The sequence below is a fragment of the Carex rostrata genome, chromosome 6 (assembly GCF_964058835.1).
Source record: "Carex rostrata chromosome 6, lpCarRost1.2, whole genome shotgun sequence".
Taxonomy (NCBI): domain Eukaryota; kingdom Viridiplantae; phylum Streptophyta; class Magnoliopsida; order Poales; family Cyperaceae; genus Carex; species Carex rostrata.
Genome location: NC_135923.1, coordinates 5,991,562 through 6,010,259, shown reverse-complemented (window position 1 = coordinate 6,010,259; position 18,698 = coordinate 5,991,562). Strand labels below are relative to the sequence as shown.

Below are 18,698 nucleotides of genomic sequence, written 5' to 3'. Positions count from 1 at the left end.
ATTTTTCTTTAAGTAAATAAAAGTAGTAAGTAATGATATGATATGCATTGCATTATGATAAACATGTGCATTTTATTTTTCTTATCATATTTGTGAATAAAGTAAATGTTTTATAAGCTCTGGGCTGGAACTGAATCCAGCACTGAGAGAAGGTTCGATCTCTCACCCGTTCCACTTTTATGTGGGTTCCAAGTAATGAAGAAGAAGAATTCGAGCAAGAACAAGAGTAAGACTAAGCGGGAAGATATAAGAATTGATAAAGTGCCACATGTTGTTTGTTTTGTTTTCATGATTCAATAATTGATACATTAAGTCGGCATGGCAGTGTTTGTGTTACTAGCCATGTCCGTCATGATCGCTTGTGAAAACTCTTTTGCTTATGGAATAAATGTGGCTTTATTTATATTGTTATTGATAATGTATGTGATGTGCATACGCCTTACGTATAAATACGCAGCGGGTTGTCTCGAGGTGTCACAGAAGCCTAACTAAAATACATAAAAACGATTACTTTAATTGTGCTATATACCTTCAGGATGAAGCCTAACTAAAATACATAAAAAAAATCATATTCTAAATTGTACCCAGAAACATGTTTTTATTTTGTAACATGATATAGTTTGGTTTTTTATTTATATTTTTAAATGTTGGTATTCTAAGGTATAAAGTCAACTAATTTAATTTTGTCGACCAACAAGCGAAAACACAACTGTGAAAGACAAAACAAAAGTAAGGCATTACAAAGAATCATAGATTTCCAAAAAAGATCTTCCAAGTCTGTCTTCTATCTGAAAAGATACTTGATTGATCGAGGAACTAGCTCTATAGAATTCTGGATCGATTTGATTTTTTTTTTTTAAATGAAAGAACTATAATATACTCTAATTATATCCAATTGAATTGGATGAAATGGAATTGAAGAAATGAAAAATTTAGAGTTCTTGAAAAAATGAAAGATATATAGAATTTCATGTAGATTTTTTGATAGAATTTATCTATTTTATACATGAAAGATTTATATGTCAATTCCTGGAGAGATTTATTTTAATCTAGATCAAGTTTTTTTTTTTTTGAAAAAATATAAATACAATAGAGATAAAAAAGGAACTTATTAAGCAAGAGGCAATTTTTTATTGATAGCATTAAAAATAAATTAACCTATATCATACATTCCACCAAATCTCCTCTAATGTGTATCTTTCAGAAAATATAAATATATTTTTTAAGTAACTGACTGTTAAAACATTATGATATACATATAAGGACAATGAGAAATACATTGTGCTTAGTAATATATTCCCCTTAAGGTTATGGGTTAAGCACTTGTTTTTTTTTTTTTTTTTTTGTTCTAGTTTATGTTGGTTGGATTAGAGCTTGATATTGCTTATATTTGCATTTCTGATATAGGATTACTGTCTAGCTTGCTCGAATCTAGTCATTTTGTTTGGTTAGACTTGGTTCCCAGTCCCACAAGTAACAAATCAAAAATGCTATGTGAAATTATGTTTCTAAGTAGAAATAGGCTGATTCATTGGGCCAGAAAAGGCTGAAGCCCATTTTAATTTCTTCAAGAGGTATGACTTTGAACTTAATATTGATTTGTATAGTTGTATTTCTAGTTTTCTACTGCAACCGATTCCAAAATTGAGGGTTGTGGTTCAGTTCAGTACTTGAAAATTGTTTCCAGAAGTCATGTTCGGTTGGAGCTTAATAATGAATTTTACAGTTATGGCGAACTACTGACATGCTGTTATATATTGTTAAACATAAAACTATTGCTCATAAATTAAAAGACATGATGCTGAAGTGCATTGTGTTAAATATAGATTCGATTAATTGTTTTTTTTTTAGCAGGGGAAGAAAAACCTAGTGTTCATTAACCAAAATTGGATTACAAATATATTTACAAGGAAGAGATGGAAAAAGAAAGATACAAGATAATACAAAGACAATGAAAAAAAAGCTAAAGAAATATAGACATTTTTTCTACTCCATAAGCCCTGTTGTTATATGTCACAAACATGGATTGCCACATTATTGATGCCACACAAATTTCTGGCATTGAAACTGTCCTGGACTTGATTAATTGATAAAGCTAGCTATCTCAGTTGGATTAGTATATTTGGGGTAGGTGTCAAAGGAACAGCAAGGAAGAGAAAATAAGTTAATTTATATTGCTGATCATGCTTCAGAAAACCTAACAGCTCTATTAAGAACTTAATTTTGAAACGCCGAATTGTCTCAAGTTGTAAATTTCAATTGCGCAATTTGTTGAGTAGTTTGATCTCTTGGTTTCCTTGTGTGGCCATTCAAATTTGTCATATATGGTGCCTTATTTAATTAATATAGATTGGCAATTAAACCACAACTAAACACTCACATTGTATCAACAAAGCTATTCAGGGATGATGCAAATTGTGTTTCATATTGTAGAGATCAATGGAGGAGAGTTAAAATCTGATCTTCTTGTAAAAGAAATCCAAAGAAACCTTTTATCAAGCAAAATACTATCGTAATTTCCAACTTATTAAAGGTTCATCACTACATTATTTTACAAACACAATTCATCTTCAACATGCATTGATTGCTAATCTGATGAATGATAATATGACAAAACCGAATATAAAGTTTGCACAGTAGATAAAAACAAAAACATAATTGCAGCGATAAATGATATGATCGACCATGGGTTGCTGAAGTAGTCACGGAACAACTTTGCCCTGTACTTGTGCAAACTAGAATCACAGTACCTTTTCACTTTCTTGAAGAGCATAGCCAGGTCGTGCTCCTCGTAATCAAGGTAAGAGCAATACCTGAGCTGGTTGAAAAACTCGGCCGCTGCCTTCTCATCTGCCAACTTATTCTCTATAATTCCATTCTGCTGCAATATCAACACATCTCTTGGTGTGTTTACGATGCAATCCATGAACACAGCATAGCTTGTCAGTGGTTTTGTTTCCTGGCCACCGCACTGCTCGAATGCTATGAGGTTCATTAATTGCGGCCTTGTTGCTTCCTCGATCGAGGTATAAGGTATCGTGAGCACACCATTGGAGAATTTTATATTGAAGATGCTCTTTGATTTGGCCTTCTTGAATGTTATCCCCGCATCTTTAAGCTCGGTTGCACAGGGGACCATCCGCGGTTTACGCTTTGCAATCATCTGGAGACGCCGGCGTATGATCCTTTTGATACTAGCCGATATAAGAGGAAATACCTTTCTCGTTCTTAACAATTTGAGCGGAACCTTCTTTAGCTTGTTAGGGAGCTTCTGAGAGGACATGTAGCACATGTAGCTGTGATAATAGAAAGCGAGCAAATGGTCAAAGTTTTGATCTGCATCTGGGATCGGCAAGGTCTCGTGCTGAAGAAAAGTACCCAAGAGATAAGACAAAGAGGCTTTTGGGGGCACACTCTCTTGACTAATGGAGTCAAAGTTGGAGGGGGTATGCGAGCTATAGGTGTCGTCGTCCATGCTCGAATAAAGATCAAACACGCTCTTCAGCACAAAAAAAGGGATCTGGTTCTCGAGCATTAAGATATCACTTTTTATAAGAGGGACGGTCCAGCCGATTTCAAAAATGGTTCCAGGTTTCTCCTCATAAAGATAGGTTTCGGCCAATTGAATGATAAAACAGGCATCGAATAATAGCATCTCAACAAACTGACCAGAATCCATGTCAATTTTCTCATAGTAGCACATCCGTGCCGCCGGCTCCAACCCTCTTAAAACCTCGAGATATTTGTGCAGGGTGATATCAGTGTTTTGAGAGAGCAATTGTTTTACGTACCGCAATTTTTGTTCTTCCATGCATTTGAGGTCCTCACGATCCCTATGGTACGGACCGATTGAGACTATCCGTGGCTCGTAGAAGTTCTTGTTGCACTCTCTGATGTAAGAAGGCACGCGAAAAATGGTGTATGGCTTGCTTGTGTTCACCAATTTATCGAGTTTGTTTTGGATACTTACAGCCAAAGGATCATTGGTTCTTATTTCGATAGCTACATGGTCAACCTGTGCCATCTCTGTATCTTTCTTAATTTTACACCTTATGTGTTATTCTATCTAATGTATGGTTTTTTCTGTTCCCCTCTCTTTCTATGGTGTAATATTCATATCTAATCGCCCACTAGTTCGAAAGTCATGGTAACCCCCATTAGAACCAAGTCCTTCCTGAAAAACAAAAAGAGCAGCGATAAATTATCTACTCTTGTTTAACAAAATTATACAATTTATAAGTACCTTGTTCTGGTGTATTAAAGAGACAGTGTCAGGAAAAAATCATCAGTATGTTGTTTGGTTAGAACCAAAGTTCTTATGTATTACACGATGCAAAAAAAATACTTTATTCAATGTCAATATATCTGTAACTGAGAACCCCGATTTCTTTTCATATATGAATTAAAGCTTAGTTTTCTTTATTGTATTAATTTATAACTTACCATTTAGAAACTCTGAAAACAGAAATTGCAACTTTGAAAAAGGTTACAAGAAATTTTTATACCAGGACTTGGCAAAGTTTCTTGCCTCAAATAGATTGGATTTGATCTCAAATGAATCTAGGCTCGAAATTTTGTTGCCTCAGCCCCCTACTGGTATCGATCCAATAGAAGTATTTTTATACCAGTTTTCATTGAGAATTATTTTACATATACCTACCATGCCAGCTTGGAGGTAGAATAGAAATGTTGAATTTAACGGGTTTTATTTTTCCTCTTATTTAGCCCTGAGCTTCTTCAGTTTCAATGGTTTCTACACTTTGAATTTGTTTATAGATTAGGTTTGTATAACTTTCTTTATAGTATGACTATGGGCTTTTATGGAAACAATGGAACTAATTAGCTTTGTACTTACCAGTTACCAGTCAAAATTAATATAAATAAATAACTAAAAAATTTCTCTCAGAAAAAATACCAGACCAGTAACAGTAATTGTCAACTTCTCTGAGTTGCGCTATGGTGCTTGGCAAAGTAAAAAAAGTGTTGTGCGTTATGTTAGAAATCTGACTATTTCAAGCCGTTCAATGTGATCTACATATTAAAACAATTTGAATTTTTTTATATTCTTTTTAGATTAAAAAAAACTCATTACTTTTGAACGTTTAAGAACTGTTTAGATCAAATGATTTCCTTCCATTAAATTAAAAATAATCCTAGACTTTTGTTTCCAACAAGATTTCAATATATATAGATGACATTGAATGGTTCGGATCCACTATTCAAATTTTAAAATTGACATTTGGATGCAAATTAAAGTACGGGCATCAATTTTATACTTTGTAAAGCACCATAGTAGAACTCCAATTTCGCCTATATATATTTACTACACATAATTTTGCATAAATCAACATTACTATAAAAAAAAAGGATGATTATTATATGATCGAGTTAACTGGACGAATATAATTATTATGTATAATTTTATATTTAACAATTACGTTATAGAATAACATATATAAATTTTTTTTTACTCGTACCTTTAGCCGATAAATTTAAAATAAATGATACACCCATCCTATTGAACATGGCACAAATTAGTTCATTGGCTAAATGATTTTCATTGACACGTAGGGGTGTTCAAACGGTCAGTTCAGTTGAAACCGAACTAAAATAATCAAATCAATTTTTTTTTTCTGTTTTCAAAAGTAAAACCGAACCGATTAAACTTATAAACCGATTAAGAACCGAACCGAACAAACCGAAATAATAAATTTCAGTTTATTCAGCTCAAACCAAAGTAAACCTATTGATTTTATTATTAACAAAAATTACACATGTTCATACATAAGTTGTTCAATTTTATACAAAATATGTAGATGTTCTAAAATATTTAAATGAAAATGAAATAAATGAAGAAATGATTGAACCAAACAAAATATAAACCATACTTGAACCAATATAATTCATTCGGTTTGGTTTAATCGGTTTTGAAAGTCTAAACCGAACCGATTCATTTAAACCGAAAAACCGAACCATTTAAACCGAAATTGTTCGGTTCGTTTGAAAACCGAATAAACTAAACCGTTTGAACACCCCTATTGACACCTCCATGGCCAACAAACCAAATATAAACCTCAACCTTGAATTCATAAGAATTCCAACAAACCAACAAAAGGGAAGTAATTTAACGAATAATGTAAACTAGATAAAACAACAGTGTGTACCTCTTCTTGGGAATCTAGGGTTTGGTTTCTCTAGGCCCGAATTGGAACAATGGATTTTCGCTTCTCATCCGCTCTCTACCTCGCTATGTTTAATATTCTAGGATTTGCACTTGTAGTGTTGTACTATGATGAAGTGAACTTAAGCTAGTGGATTCTTAAAAAACAAAAAGATTTATGTTAATGGGCCTTTAGCCTTGAACTAACTATATTTATAGGAGATATTGTTGAGAAAGGATTTTCTGAGGCTAAGCTCTTGCAACAGACTATGCATTTACAGTAATTGGAGCCATTGACATAATGTTTTTTTGCTGAAATTTTTATTTCTACCGTATGCACAAAAAGAATAAACCAAAAAACCTCCGTTTGGTTAGAATTCTAAATTCACTCAGGCCACCAAACCGTTTGGCGGCTCCAAAGACTGGAGGCCGCCAATTAGCCCTGCGACCTCTATCTAGAGGCCTTCAAACGGTTTGGTGTCCCCAATTTTTTTTTTATAGAAAATTTATTAACTAAAAAACAAAAACTTGATTTCTGTGTCAGCGAGGATTTGATAAATGGGGTAGGTATTGATAAAATTGGGCCCATTTTTTTGTATTTTTAGAATTATGATGAAATAAGAGTGTTTTGGTTTATTTATTTTTTATTAAAGCATAAATAAAAATTTTAGGTTTTTTTGCATTTGTAAATGAGGCATATATTTTTTTTTTGACATTGGGTTCTTTTGCATCTATAAATGAAGCGTATTTTTTTTAAACGTTTTATGGACTTGATGGCAAGTGTCATCCTTGGGTTCATACGACTGTTCCGAAAAGGAGTATGAAATGGAAATATAGTGTTAGACTGTTAGATGATAATTTTGAGGTGGTAACGCCACATAAAACTTGTTGGAAGGTGGTTAGATGAGGTCGAAAGGGAATATATATGTTTTTGCCTTAACTGGAGTTGGTTCTTAGACCGTAGTTGTAACTTCTTAAACTTGAGTTAATTGACATCATCACGCTAGATCAAGATGACGTCGATGGTGTCAACAAGGAAAGGGAAGATATGTTTTTGCCTTTAACTTGAGTTGGATCTTAGACCCTAGTTGTAACTTCTTAAACTTGAGTTCATTGCACATCATCTTATTGTCATACGCACATCATGACACTTCAATTGATATATTGAAGGGAGGGTTCAAATGTCTAAATTTGTTAATTTTTTAATAACAATAATTATAAAATTTATATATTAAAATAAAGTCGTTAGATGTGATCTATATTGTTTTTTTGATATGCATATAATAAAATTATCACTTTTAAATTTTGTTTTTATGTGAATTAAATTAATACGATGAAAAAATAATGTTTAGAAATTATCCGCATTAATGTATTTTAACAAACTCTTGATAACAAGCAAAATAAAATTGAAGTATAATAATTTTTTACATATGCATATAAAAAATAATTTAAATCATATCTAACGGTTTTATTTTAATTTCAAATTTCAAATTTTGAGTTATTAAAATTTAAAAATAAAAACATAATAGATGCAAAAAAAAAATGTATTTGAACCCTAGTCAACATTATTTATCATGTTTGAAACATATATTCCGAGATTTTTTGCGCCACTAAAATTCAAAGCGGGCCCAGGACCCAGGTCTTAATTGCTGCACAAAATAAGTGTGCATTCAATGGACAGACTTGAAGTAATCAATAGCATGTACAGTCAGTCAAGGTAAATTGTCGTCATTAACAAAATCAATTTTGCAATAGGAAACGTGATCTTAGCCTTTTTTTTCTTCTAATTGATGGATATCTTTTCTTTTGTCTGATTGTTTGATGCTTAGCTTGTTTTGCTAACCGTCACAATAAAAGTCCAAATGCAATAAACTTACATAATTATGTGTGGGTTATATTTGTACAGGTTACTTTGTCTAAGGCAATGAATCATAGCAAGCTTTAATTGCTGATAGAGTGATAGGGAATCTTAATCTTATACCTGCATAGTTGGATTCTTATTTCCTTGCTAAAAGTAAACTATACTACTTTTGACAATTGGTGCTAAAATTGATTGACAGATCTGCTCCCACCAAGGAACAATCCTTTAGACTAGTCTAAATTGGTCTAAATTAACCCCCTCTCTAGATAGTTTCATTTTGTTTGGATATGAAATCTAACTTATCATTATTTTTATTATTTTCAATCACTTTTAAAAAAAAGGTAAAATAAGTAATTAATTGTATTTTCATTTAAGCATTGGAGAATAATAATACCAATTAACATCATTTCATTGAACAATAAAATATAAATAAAATATATATCACAAGAAAAAATATTAATTTATTGTTTTTGAACATGAACCCAAATTATTATTATTATTATTATTATTTTAGAAAAGAGGTGTTTTTTCTGTTAAACAAGCTATGCGAGGCAGGGGCGGAACTTGGTACAGCAAAGGGGGGCCAGGTACCCCCCAATGCGGTTGTTCTTTTGTCTTTCGGCGACTCCCCCCCCATATTCAAATCCTGATTCCACCCCTCATGCGAGGCATCATTAAATTGTGCAAACAATTTTCTTTTACAAATAATACAAGTTATTCGTTTTAATACCTCTTTGATCCAAGCTAATTATTTTGTCATTATTCTTAATCCAATGTAATGGTGGTGGTTTAACTAATGTAGGGTGAAACTTATAACTTTATCAATTATAAGAATCAACAACTTAAAATGACCTAACTTTGTAAATTAACCAAATATGCAATCTACAAAATTATTAAATAAAATATTTTTTTGGAATTGTACTATGAATAAATAATTTATTTGTTCAACAATCCAACATATTTCTGACAAAATAAATTTATATACACATAAGTTTAATTAAACAAAATTTATTAAATGTAATGTGCATCTCTAAGATATAGAATTAATTTGTACATAACTCATTTTTTTGTGCAATATATTTCAATCAAAATGAATAAAAAGTACGAAGAATAATTTTATTATTGATATTACAAATTTCATAAGACAAAATAATTTGTAATATCAAATCATGACTTAAGACATCAAATTCTTATCAAATAAGAAATAACCTGAGTCAAGGTATAACTTTAAACATCAATCAAACATGAATAATTTAGATCGGTCTAATTTGAATCCACAACCAAATACGACCTATAAGGATAAGAGGTATGTCACAACACTTGTAACATAACATCTATACTCGTCAATATCCTATTCAATAAAATTGTATCATATTTTTGTATGAATAGGATACTGACGAGTATAGATGTTATGTTATAAGCGTTGTGACGCATCATGTTATTAGTAATTAATATAAGCTAGTTGTGACTTGCAACGGGTGGGTGCAGTTGTCTTTAATTACATGTACAAACAAAGGAGCAGTCCCAAGAGATGAGGAATGAGTATCCTCTGACATTAACTCAAAAGGAAATATTTTGAGTTAATGAATTTTAATTGTCTAATTTTAAACGGAGTCAATCCAATTCTTGCTTATAATTTAGAGGCTCTTTAATATTAGTGTGGATCTAATATGTACAAATCTTAAATCAGATCAAATGGTTGAAATTCATTAACTCAAAAGATTTCCTTTTGAGTTAATGCATAGTGAATTCAGAGATGAGGAGATGAGGTAAGTCAGACAGTAGTGCCTATATGCAAGCTTGAGTTTGGAAAAGAAATCAATGGAGCCAGCCTTTTTTTCTTTTTCAATTTAGGATAATTTACTTGGTTTTTGTTTGTTTGTTTTTTATGGTTGGAAGCTCTTGAGCTCCAACAGATTGATGGACAAATGAAAGAGTTTTACAAGATCCTAGCTAAAAGGTTGGAGAATTTACTTAGTTGTTGTATTGTTGATGTTTTCATGAATTCTCCCTGGGTTGTTATAAATAATAAAATTTGACGTTGACACAATTTTATTATGAAAATAAAGAAAAAATGGTTCGAAACGGTTCAGATTTAAAATTTAAAATTTAAAATATACATAAAATACGATATTGTGATATTTTCTGGCATAAGAATTTTGTGGCATTGAAACCTTATCTTGTTTTGTTTGAATTGTTAGATTTGCTTTAGAACGAGAGGATGGTGAAAGCTTCTAGAGGCATGGTTTAAGCAAATACTTATCCTGAACATTGAAAATTTGAGTCCGTACTCAATAGACTGGTCTCTGGTAAAAGTATCTGTTCGCTTTTTCTCAGTCCAACATCCGGGGACCAGCACCACTGGTAGGAATTCGTATCTTCTGCATTAACTCAAAAGAGAATCTTTTGGTTAATGTATTACAATCATTCGATCTGTTTTAAAATTCGTGCATACTAGATCTACACTAATATTAAAGGACTCCTATGTTATATGTCAGAATCGAATTTGCTCCGTTTAAAATTAGACGGTTGAGATTCATTAGCTCAAAAAATTCCCTTTTGAGTTAACGTTGAGGATACGCATTCGGCTGGCAGCCTGGTAGGCCATTTCTGATGGAGACGGAATAATATTTTACGAAGACTTGCTTGACTTCAATTTAGGCCATGAAAATTTATACTACACGTGAATCATCGCACTGGCCCACGCGGTTCTACCAAATTTTTTTTAATTAACACCTCAATTATAATCAAAATTAAACAAACACTATCCAAAACTCTAAATTTCAATTTTATCACTCATGCTTCTTCATAAAACGCGCATCAAATTTTTTGATGCGCGTCCTAAAAAGCGCACCAAATTGATTTTTTTTATTGTTTTTTATTTTTAGGTGCGCACTCTCAGAAAGCGCACCAATTTTTTTCTTTTAATTATGTTCTAAATTGTTTGAAATTTTTTGACTAATCTTTTTTTTTTTCTGTTATATTCTATTTTGTTTTGTGGTATTTATAATTATATATACACATCAAATTTGACGGTAAAATTGTAGAAAATAAAACGCACTTGTTTAACAAATAAAATTTTGAACTAAATTTGAACTAAAAATTACTACAATAAATTATACGCACAATCTGAGCAGCGTTTTGTACTAAGTAAGTTGGTGCACAAATTGCTACAAATTATACGCACAATTTGATCAACAAATTATACACATAACAAAAGCAAAATTTATTCCAAAAATTTCAAACAATTCAGAACAAAACTAAAAAAAAAATTGATGCTCTTCCTGAGAGTGACCATCAAAAAATAAAAAAAACCAAAAAATAATAATACAAAAATCAATTTGGTGCGCATCCCCAGAATGCACACCAAAAAAATTTGATATGCGCCCTAAGGAAGCGTGGGTGTAAAATTATTATTATTTTTTTTTTTGGCAACCAAAGCCCGTAGGCATATCATTTTATTGATAAACAAGTATCTAAACTGGATATCAGTTACAGTGTAATATAATTGCTCAGGGTACATGATAAAGCAAAAACAAGATTAGGAACTAGCTTCTAAGAAAACAGGGTATGTGTGACCTGGATAATCCCAACCTTCAATTCTACCTTTTTTTTTTGATAAAATTTGAAATTTAGAGTTTTGAGTAGTATTTGTTTAATTTCAAATTATTGGAGTGCTAACTAAAAAATTTTCGGGAGATTCTATAACTTTTTGTTCAATTTTAAAGTGTGCTGTCAATATCTTAATTCTTCCAATTTAAAATAATTCAAATGGACCAAGGGGATATATAGTCTTGATAATTATCTCGCTCTATTTTGAACGCTTTTTTTAATATACACAGTACGTTCATGCTTATGCAATTCTTCAAGTTTATACAGTCCAAATATTGCATTATTGACTGCATATTGTGAGCTCTATTGAGAAGTTCGGATTGACTATTTGAACTTTGAAATTAAAGATATGAGCTCAAATTAAAACACCAATTTTAATTTGCAAAGCATAGTAGCCTTACTCACAAAATAATATAATATTCTCTCTTTTATTAAATTATTATGATATCAAAACATGAATAATAATGGAATAATGTAAATGTCTATTTCTGACATTATGCCTCCAATCTACTTTCTCTATCAACTCTTTTGATAAAAAAAAAAAAAATGTTTTTCAACGGTAAAAAAAAAAATATAATTCTTGTTTTAAAATTGACCCTTTAATTACGATCTCTTAAGGATAGGCGGTGAACACAATCAGGCCTGTAATTTTGCTTTGAAGGATCATTATAGCTTCAGAAATCCGAACTTGTCAAAGGTAAGCTGATATTATTTAGGGTGTGTTTGGATGAAGACTTAGGATAGTGAGAATAGTGAGCTAATTTAAATTTGAGAAAGTGAACTAATTCAACTTTTAATTTAGTAGAATAACATGCTAACCCACAAAAGACAAACAAAAAATAGTCTATTTTTGCTAACTCGAACACATCTAAACGTAAAATAGTAGTTTAGAATAGTAACTAACACGGATTAGCACTATTATTTGCCTCATCCAAATGCACCCTTGATAAAAAAAATATTCTGTTTTGTAACTAATTAAAAAGAATGAAGGTTTAGTGGTTCGCAGCTGGTTTAAAGGAACAAAAGATTGCCTATGTAAAACAGTACCTACCGTTAAACATGCACAGCCACATTTCAAATGCCACCGTCGATTTAGATTTGAAGTTTTCTTGCGTTGAATTGACTAGTTGAACGCTCTTGTCCTGCTCGACCTGATTTTGCTAATAAAGCAATCCCCATTGGATTATTATGTGTAGTAGGAGAGACGGGAACAGGGTAGAAGAGATCAGAATGAATAATATTATCTCATTGTCACTGTTCAGAATACATAAAACCTAACAGTTCTATTAATTAGCAATACTCTATTTTGAAGCACTATGTCAAGTTCTTAAATTTAATTGCAATTATGTTTTAGGAGCTCTTTTCTGGTCCTGACTTGTTGATATCTTCATCTTTTCTTTATCTCTGTTTTTCTTAAAACAGGGCATATAAAATTGCTAAGTCCTATTTGTTGCAACAAAGGCTTGGCCACCAGCGCGTTTGTGATCGGAAAAACAATTGCTTACTAGATATTGAATTCACAATCCCTAAACCCTAAACTTGTGTGAAGTTTGAAAAACTCTATGAGGATTCTTAATTACACTTGTGGTGTACCGGATCCACTCCACAATCGTGGCTCACACACCAGATCCGAAACATTCATATAAAAATATGTGGTACACTGGAGATAACTCTTATTTCAAAATCTCTCTCATTTTACTTCATGATGTCAAGGACCTCTCAGACCAACTCTTGGCAGAGGAGGAGGCAGTCTCCAGCTCATTACACTGTCAGAGATGGAGGGAGGGATTCCATAGGATGTTGCTGCCACCCAGGTCCCTGTCGAAACAGAAGACCCAGCCATTCCTATGTCTGGAGATGACTTCATAAATTGGAGTGATTTTGATTAAATTTAGGTTTTGTGCAGAAAACAATTAGTTGTTTTTGGTTCTTGTTATGTTTAAGTTGTTCTTATATACAGTTTATTTTTGTGATGAACAGTTGTAAACCTTTTGTGAGACTTGTTTCAGGTTTCCATTTTGGGTACTTCTGAACAAGTGTTCTTTATAATTTCTAAGAAATCGATATTATTCACTACTTTTCAAAAAAAATAAAAATATATGTGATACACTGTATGAATGCTATATTTCTTCTTCTTCAAAATCTTTATTCCTAAACAAGTTGGAATAGGCTAGAAATGAAACCCAATCGAAATCAGCAACACTAGGACTTCTCAGGAGGTCACCTATCCTAGCACTACTCCTACCCAATTCGTGAGGATTTCATTTCCATAAAGAGACTGTTTTTTACCGCTGGCTCGCCAAGCCTATCACGAATCCTCCTCCTTTTTCTTGACTTGAGACAGGCTGTGTAGAAACTACACAGGCGAAGTTATGAATACTATATTTCTATGTTTGTAAATCTAAAGGTTCAGATCAAATTAGGAGCAGGAATATACCGGAAGTAGGTGATGTAAGTTGGTCAACCAACTTAGCTATCTCATGAATTATATTATATGAAAAATTAATTTAACTCATCATATTGTTATCTATATACGAAATTTTTATTAATATCCAAAATAAATAAATTAATTTCAAAAATTACCTTCTAATTAATTTGCTGGATTTCGAAATCTGTTCAAACCAAAAATATTTTTACCAGTTTCAAGCGAACTTTCCAATAATAAAAATCCCGATATCTAAACTTGGTGATAATTTTACCTTTCTAAAACCGGTAATAAAAACACCGTGTCGTCTGAAAGAAAACAAAAAAAAAGTCTGAAAGCAGTGCACGTGTCATTTGAAAGCAAAGTAATGATGTAAAATATATATATATATATTCCTTCGTATTCCTCCAAAATAAATCTGCGACGATCCTAAGAAGACTGTAGGGTCCTGTTAATCTAAATCCAACCTTTTATTTGTTTTGAGATTCACGTATAAAATATAACTTTTATAGGAATTTGTACAACTCAAAAAATAAAGGTTGAATTTAGAATAACACGATCCTACAATTTCCTTAGAATCGTAGCATATTTATGAAATAAATCTGCTGTGATTCTCAAAAGAATCACATGACCCTACTTTTTCAAATCCATCCGTCTATTTTTTTTAAATGCACAAATCTCAAAATCTGTTGTTTTATATGCACAAATTTCAAAACAAATGAATGGGTAGATTTAAAAAAGCAGGTTCCTGTAATTCTCAAGAATCACAGCAGATTTGTTTCCATAGGTTTGCAGTACACGTGTACTTCATATTTCTTCAATTCTGCTTCTCTTGAAAGTAAAGTAATGATGTGTAAATTATCACCGGTGTTTTTATTACCGATTATAGAAACCGGTAAAATTATCACTGGTTTTGAATGGTTTGAAATCGAAATTTTTATTATCGGAAAATTAACTTGAAACCGATAAAAATATTACTAGTTTGGATAGATTTTGAAATCTAGCTAATTGGGAAAGAGGAGGGTTCAAATGCCTCCATTTTTTGTGCCTCCATCATGCCTCCATTTTTAAAAACTTTAATAACTCAAAATTTAAATCTTAAAATTCAAAATAAAACCGTTGGATATAAACTATATCATTTTATTTATGCACATGTAAAAAATTATGGCATTTCAACTTTGTTTTGATTGTCATCTTGAGCTTGTAAAAATGTATACAAATGTGGATAATTTCTAGACGTTGATTTTTCAACTTATTGATTCATATAAAAGCAAAATCAAAATGTGATAATTTTTTATGAACACATAGAGAAAATAACATAGATTACATCTAACGGTTTTATTTTGACGTTTAAGTTTTAAACTTTGAGTTATTTATGTTTTTAAAAATAGAGGCATGATGGAGGCACAAAAAATGGAGGCATTTGAACCCTCCTCATTGGGAAATAGTTTTTGAAATTAAGTAATTTTTTGGATATTAATAAAAATTTCGGTATCTTTATAGTGACTGAACTAAATCTTTAAATGTAACAAGTACAATTGACATCCATTTCTCTTAGACATCTTTTAGTTTACCAAACAAATATATATCGTGGGATGTTTTCTTTTCATTAATTATATATGCACATTTTTTTTTTAAGGTTGGTGATCAAACTACCAAATTATTTAATATCTATAAACGAGTCTCTCATCTATATTTCGAACTTATAATCTCCCATACAAAAAACATTACATTTGCCACTAAATTAAAGACTGATTCTCTATAAGTACAAACTTTAAATATTTCTTTACCAGAAAATAATTTTGCACGATTTTGGAGCAGTATTACACAGATAATGCAAGTTGAGTGGTAAAAAAAATTGCAAGCAAAATACAGTTTCATTAAGAATACATAATTGCAGTTTCATTTAAACAAACACACCACATTTAACATGCTTATGCAATTTTTCAAGTTTATACAGTCCAAATATTGCATTATGGACTGCTTATTGTGAGTTAGTTAACATTAAATACATTCATTGAAATTAAACCAATTATTAGTTTACAAATAATGTGTTTTCAACAACGGCGTGATAAAGATATTAGTGGGTGTACATTATAAGAGATAATTAATTAAAGATATTAGTGGTGGTTTAACTAATGTACGGTGAAACTTATAACTTTATTAATTATAAGAATCAACATTCTTTTTAAATAGCATTACTAAATGTAATGTGCATTTGTGAGATATAGAATTAATTTGTACATAACTCATTTTCTTGTACAATTTCTTTCAATCAAAATGAATAAAAATGAAGAATAATTTTATTGTTGATATTACAAATTTTGTAAGACAATAATTGTAATATCAAATCATACCTTAAGACATTAAATTCTTATCAAATAAGGAATAACTTAAGTCAAGGTATAACTTTAGGCAGAAACCAAACATAAATAATTTAGATCAGCCTAAGTTAGAATAACCAAATTAGATCTGGTTTTAATCCACAACCAAATACCACCTATAAGAGTGCGTATCCTCTGAGATATCTCAACTTTTGTGTGACCAGTGGTGTAGCCAGGATTTGAATCAGGGGTGGGCAGAAATCGAATTCAGTTATTTTTTTTAACGGGTTTAGATTTGAATCACCTCAATAATTCTCTTTCCATTCCCACCCGCCTACCAAATTACATCTTTGCCTATTGAATTGGTTGTAATTTTTAATAAATTACTAATTGATACCAAAACTACTAAAACAATTACTTGTAATTTCTAAAACAATTGATATTAATTGAGCGGAGGGAAATCACTACTACGAATTGAATCAAGATTTAAAAATATCTTTCTTTCCTAATAGATTAAACGACTCACAAACCATCTCTGAAGTCTGAACTGACAATTACTATTCCGAATTGAATTCAGAGGTAGACATAATCAAATCCAGGGATAGGTAGCTGCCTACCCCTGGGACACTGTGGCTACGCCACTGTGTGTAACGGACGTGTATGTTGCTCAGGATAGCGCATGGGCCAGTATTATTTGTTTTTTGAGATTCGTGCCAAACGTACTTGAATGGTTGAGATTTTAGAAAAAAAAAAAATTATATCTCAGAGGATATGGATTCGTGCTATAATGTACCTACGTACCGATCAACCGTACAAACTACTATTGTCACGGATAATACAAAACTGAACAACGAGTATTTCTTTTCAGGAAACTAAGAAAAAATAATTCAATAAAATTGCGTCATATTTTTGTACGAATAGGATATTGACGAGTATAGATGTTATGTTATAAGCGTTGTGACGTATCATGTTATTAGTAATTAATAGAAGCTAGTTATGCCTTGCAACGGGTACAGTTGGTCTTTAGTTACATGTACAAACAAAGCAGTCCCAGAGAGATGAGGAGACAGACAGCATCAAAGGCGGATCTACACTATGCTCATAAAGTGCTAAATCATCGTATAATTTTGAAACTTTTAATTAAGCATGTTGAAATTTAATTATATTTTTTATCTTTTTGAGGTTTTTATATAATTCAGTCTCTTTTATAAAATGTTAGATGTGTATTTGTAGTATAGTAGTTAAGACTTTATTTTATGCAAGCTTGAGTTTGGAAGAGAAATCAATGGAGCCAGATTTTTTTTTTCAATTTAGGAGAATTTACTTAGTTGTTGTGTTGTTTGATGTTTTCATGAATTCTTCTGAGTTGTTATGTTGTTGATATTTTATGAACCGAAATTTGTTTACTTAGTATCTCAAAAAATCGTAATTAAATGATTACCACCCTAATCAATATATTTCAAACATACCACCTACGCCAACTGAAGTCCGCGCACCAAATTGGATTGGTGCGCCGACTGGGGATGCGCACTGATTTGGTGTGCATACTGAGTTGGTGCACTAAATTGGCTACTGCTGCCCAGTATGCGCATAAAAAGCACCAATTTGGTGCACCAACTCAGTATGCGCACCAAATCGTTGTGCATCCCCAGTCTGCGCACCAGTCCAATTTGATGCACGGATTGAATTGGCGTGAGTGGTATGTTTTGAAATATGTTGATTAGGGTAATTACAATTTATTAGGGTGCTAAGTAAAAATATTTCGGTTTTTATAAATCCAGCCTTTTTTCTTGAATGTTTACTGTTTTAGTACTGCAAAATGTAACAAAATTTTAGTAACATGAATTGAAATTTAGAAATAATAAAATTTTACGTTGACACATTTTTATTGTGAAAATAAAGAAGAAACGGTTCAGATTTAAAATTTAAAATATAAATAAAATACGATATTGTGATATTTTCTGACATAAGAATTTTGTGGTCGAACCCAGAATTTTTGTCAAAGGAGGCAAAAAAATATCAAATCGAGTTTAAATAGCTTATAATTTATGATGCTTTAACTTATAATTCTAATTACCAATTATAATTCAAGAAATTTATTTTGATTTTAACACTAAATTTAATCCGAATTATAAATCAAACATCCAGAGAAAGACAACATTTTTTTCAAAGAGGAGCAAAGTCGATCGACACTGATAGATCACCACAAAAACTCGAAATCTAGGAAGAGGCGGCTCCCCCTGGTCTACTCTAGGTCCGCCCTGTTTGTGGCATTGACACCTTATCTTGTTTGAATTGTTAGATTTGCTTTAGAAT

The 18,698-nt window shown here is 31.5% G+C and overlaps 1 protein-coding gene across 1 annotated transcript; it reads right to left on the bottom strand.

Annotated features, from left to right (window-relative positions):
• Positions 1–2,501: 2,501 nt before the first annotated feature.
• On the bottom strand, positions 2,502–6,336 carry LOC144555859 (UPF0481 protein At3g47200-like). The gene is made up of 2 exons (XM_078304293.1): positions 6,165–6,336; positions 2,502–4,174 (listed from the first exon to the last, which is right to left on the bottom strand). Exon 2 carries the CDS (start codon positions 4,022–4,024, stop codon positions 2,588–2,590), a length of 1,437 nt encoding a protein of 478 aa, XP_078160419.1. The 5' UTR covers positions 4,025–4,174; positions 6,165–6,336; the 3' UTR covers positions 2,502–2,587.
• Between the last annotated feature and the right edge of the window lie 12,362 nt (positions 6,337–18,698).